Raw genomic sequence first — 3,158 nt, 5'->3', positions numbered from 1 at the left:
CCATTTTAGCATGGAGTTAGAAAAGAGACAAACTCAACATTCCTTTAAAAATTGTTATGAGCCTGCAAAGCGGAGGGGCCTCGGGTTCCTGGCCAAGCCACCGTGGCCGGGTAGCGTCCGCCCGCCCGTGCTACGGATTCCCCCTCCGCTTACCTCCCCCTACCGGCTCTCCTCACCTATCTACCCTCCACTAGCTCGTGTGCCCATCTCTGCTTTCACCCACCCAGCCAGACGATTCTACTCAAGCCATCGTTGACTGCTCTACAACTCGCTCGACACCTGGGATCAAGTGACCCTCACCCTTCTTAGATTCAGGGATATCTGACTAGTTTCGACTTTGGGGAAGCTTCCCAAAGGCGGGAGAGGGCTAGTTGGAATGGAGACGTTTTACACAAGTTCAGATTCCTCAAACTGTAAGAGAAGGGAAAGGCAGAGCGCTAGAGAAAGGAGCAGGGAAAAAAAGCTAGGAGGAGGGTGAGAAAGATTGGGGTGTACTGGCGTAATGTTTAAGCCCCCCCTCCAACTGGCTGAAAGAGGTACTCTGTGAGTCTTCCCTAGTTCCCAAAGATTCCAAGACTTTGGGCGAGGGCGGGGGAAATAAAGCTCTCGCGAATTTTGAGAGCGTTGGGGGAACGGGACTGATTAGAAAATCTCGCGAGGTTATGAGTAAACGAACACAGGCTGCCCGGAGAGAAGTAAATGTAGCGATAAAGGGGTTGGTGGTGGTGGTGGGGACGGAAGAAGAAGACGCACCGGTTGCGTACTGACGTAAAGCGGTCGAGTTGGGTCTCTTTCGGCCTGGCCGGATACGCTAGACCTGCAGTAGGAGACCGGGAGTTCCTGCTTCTCTTCAGGCATGAGTCATGTGCCGGGAAATGAGCTCGGGCTAGACCAGCAGTTTTCTGGTCTAGACCTGAACTCCCCTGATAATCAGAGTGGAGGAGGAAGTACAGCAAGCAAAGGGCGCTATATACCTCCTCACTTAAGGAACAGGGAAGCATCTAAAGGATTTTATGATAAGGACAGTTCAGGGTGGAGTTGTAGTAAAGACAAGGATGCCTACAGCAGTTTCGGGTCTAGAGATTCAAGAGGAAAGTCCAGTTACTTCAGTGATCGAGGAAGTGGATCAAGGGGAAGGTTTGATGATCGTGGACGGAATGACTATGATGGTATTGACAGTCGTGGTGACAGAACAGGGTTTGGCAAATATGAATGTAGTGGACACAGTCGTTGGTGTCAGAAGTCAGATGAAGACGATTGGTCAAAACCACTTCCACCAAGTGAACGCTTGGAGCAGGAACTCTTTTCTGGAGGAAACACTGGGATTAACTTTGAGAAATATGATGATATACCAGTAGAGGCTACTGGCAATAACTGTCCTCCACATATTGAAAGTTTCAGTGATGTTGAGATGGGAGAAATTATCATGGGTAACATTGAGCTTACTCGTTACACTCGTCCTACTCCAGTGCAAAAACATGCCATTCCTATTATTAAAGGAAAAAGAGACTTGATGGCTTGTGCCCAAACAGGGTCTGGAAAAACTGCAGCATTTCTTTTGCCCATCTTGAGTCAAATTTATACAGATGGTCCAGGCGAAGCTTTGAAGTCTGTGAAGGAAAATGGAAGGTATGGAGGCTGTAAACAATATCCAGTCTCCTTGGTTTTAGCCCCAACAAGAGAATTGGCTGTACAGATCTATGAGGAAGCCAGAAAATTTTCATACCGGTCTCGAGTTCGTCCTTGTGTGGTATATGGTGGTGCTGATATTGGTCAGCAGATTCGAGACTTAGAACGTGGATGTCACTTGTTAGTCGCCACTCCAGGACGCCTGGTGGATATGATGGAAAGAGGAAAGATTGGGTTAGATTTCTGCAAATACTTAGTGTTGGACGAAGCTGATAGGATGCTGGATATGGGGTTCGAACCTCAAATACGTCGTATAGTTGAAGAAGATACTATGCCACCAAAGGGTGTCCGCCATACCATGATGTTTAGTGCTACTTTTCCTAAGGAAATTCAGATGCTTGCTCGTGATTTCTTGGATGAATATATATTTCTGGCCATAGGTAGAGTTGGCTCTACCTCTGAGAACATCACACAGAAAGTAGTTTGGGTAGAAGAGTCAGATAAACGGTCATTTCTACTTGACCTCTTAAATACAACAGGGAAGAATTCACTGACTTTAGTTTTTGTGGAGACCAAAAAGGGTGCTGATTCTCTGGAGGATTTCTTATACCATGAAGGGTATGCTTGTACCAGTATCCATGGAGACCGATCACAGAGAGATAGAGAGGAAGCCCTTCACCAGTTCCGCTCAGGAAAAAGCCCGATTCTAGTGGCTACTGCTGTGGCAGCAAGAGGACTAGACATTTCAAATGTGAAACATGTTATCAATTTTAATTTGCCAAGTGATATTGAGGAGTATGTACATCGGATTGGCCGTACAGGACGTGTAGGAAACCTTGGTCTGGCCACCTCATTTTTCAATGAAAGAAATATAAATATCACAAAGGATTTGTTGGATCTTCTTGTTGAAGCTAAACAAGAAGTACCATCTTGGTTAGAAAATATGGCTTATGAACACCACTATAAGGGTAGCAGTCGTGGGCGTTCTAAGAGATTCAGTGGAGGATTTGGTGCCCGAGACTATCGACAAAGTAGCGGTTCTGGCAGTTCTAGCTTTAGTAGTAGTCATGCAAGCAGCAGCTGCAGTGGTGGAGGTGGTCATGGCAGCAGCAGAGGATTTGGTGGAGGTGGCTATGGAGGCTTCTACAGTAGTGATGGATACGGAGGAAATTTCAGTTCTCAGGGGGTTGACTGGTGGGGCCACTGAATCCGCTTCACAGCAAAGTCACCCTTTTGAAAAAGCTAATATGGAAACCACATGTAACTTAACCAGACTATACCGTGTAGCTTCAAGAACTAGCAGTACATTACCAACTGTGATTCTCCTGAAAATTCAAGGGACCTCAAAGCCAAAGGAAGAAAAGAAAGGAACAGTCAACAACCCTATTAAGAAGTTGGTTTGAAAACTTAATTGCTGTAGTTTGGATTAACTCCCCTCCTGCTTATCTCCATCCCAAACTGCATTTATAATTTTGTGACTGAGGATCATTTGTTTGTTAATGTACTGTGACTTTAACTTTAGGCAACTT

General features: G+C 46.0%; 1 protein-coding gene across 1 annotated transcript; it reads left to right on the top strand.

Annotated features, from left to right (window-relative positions):
* Positions 1–811: 811 nt before the first annotated feature.
* On the top strand, positions 812–2,836 carry LOC307064520 (ATP-dependent RNA helicase DDX3Y; the record flags this gene model as incomplete). Its single annotated transcript, XM_079721130.1, has 1 exon — positions 812–2,836. The coding sequence occupies exon 1, from the start codon at positions 857–859 to the stop codon at positions 2,834–2,836; it is 1,980 nt and encodes a 659-aa protein (XP_079577256.1). The 5' UTR covers positions 812–856.
* Between the last annotated feature and the right edge of the window lie 322 nt (positions 2,837–3,158).

Source organism: Hyperoodon ampullatus, assembly GCF_949752795.1.
Source record: "Hyperoodon ampullatus genome assembly, chromosome: 2".
In the NCBI taxonomy this organism is placed as follows: Eukaryota; Metazoa; Chordata; class Mammalia; order Artiodactyla; family Ziphiidae; genus Hyperoodon; species Hyperoodon ampullatus.
The sequence above is the reverse complement of the archived record's forward strand: the minus strand, read 5'-3'. Positions and strand labels throughout refer to the sequence as shown.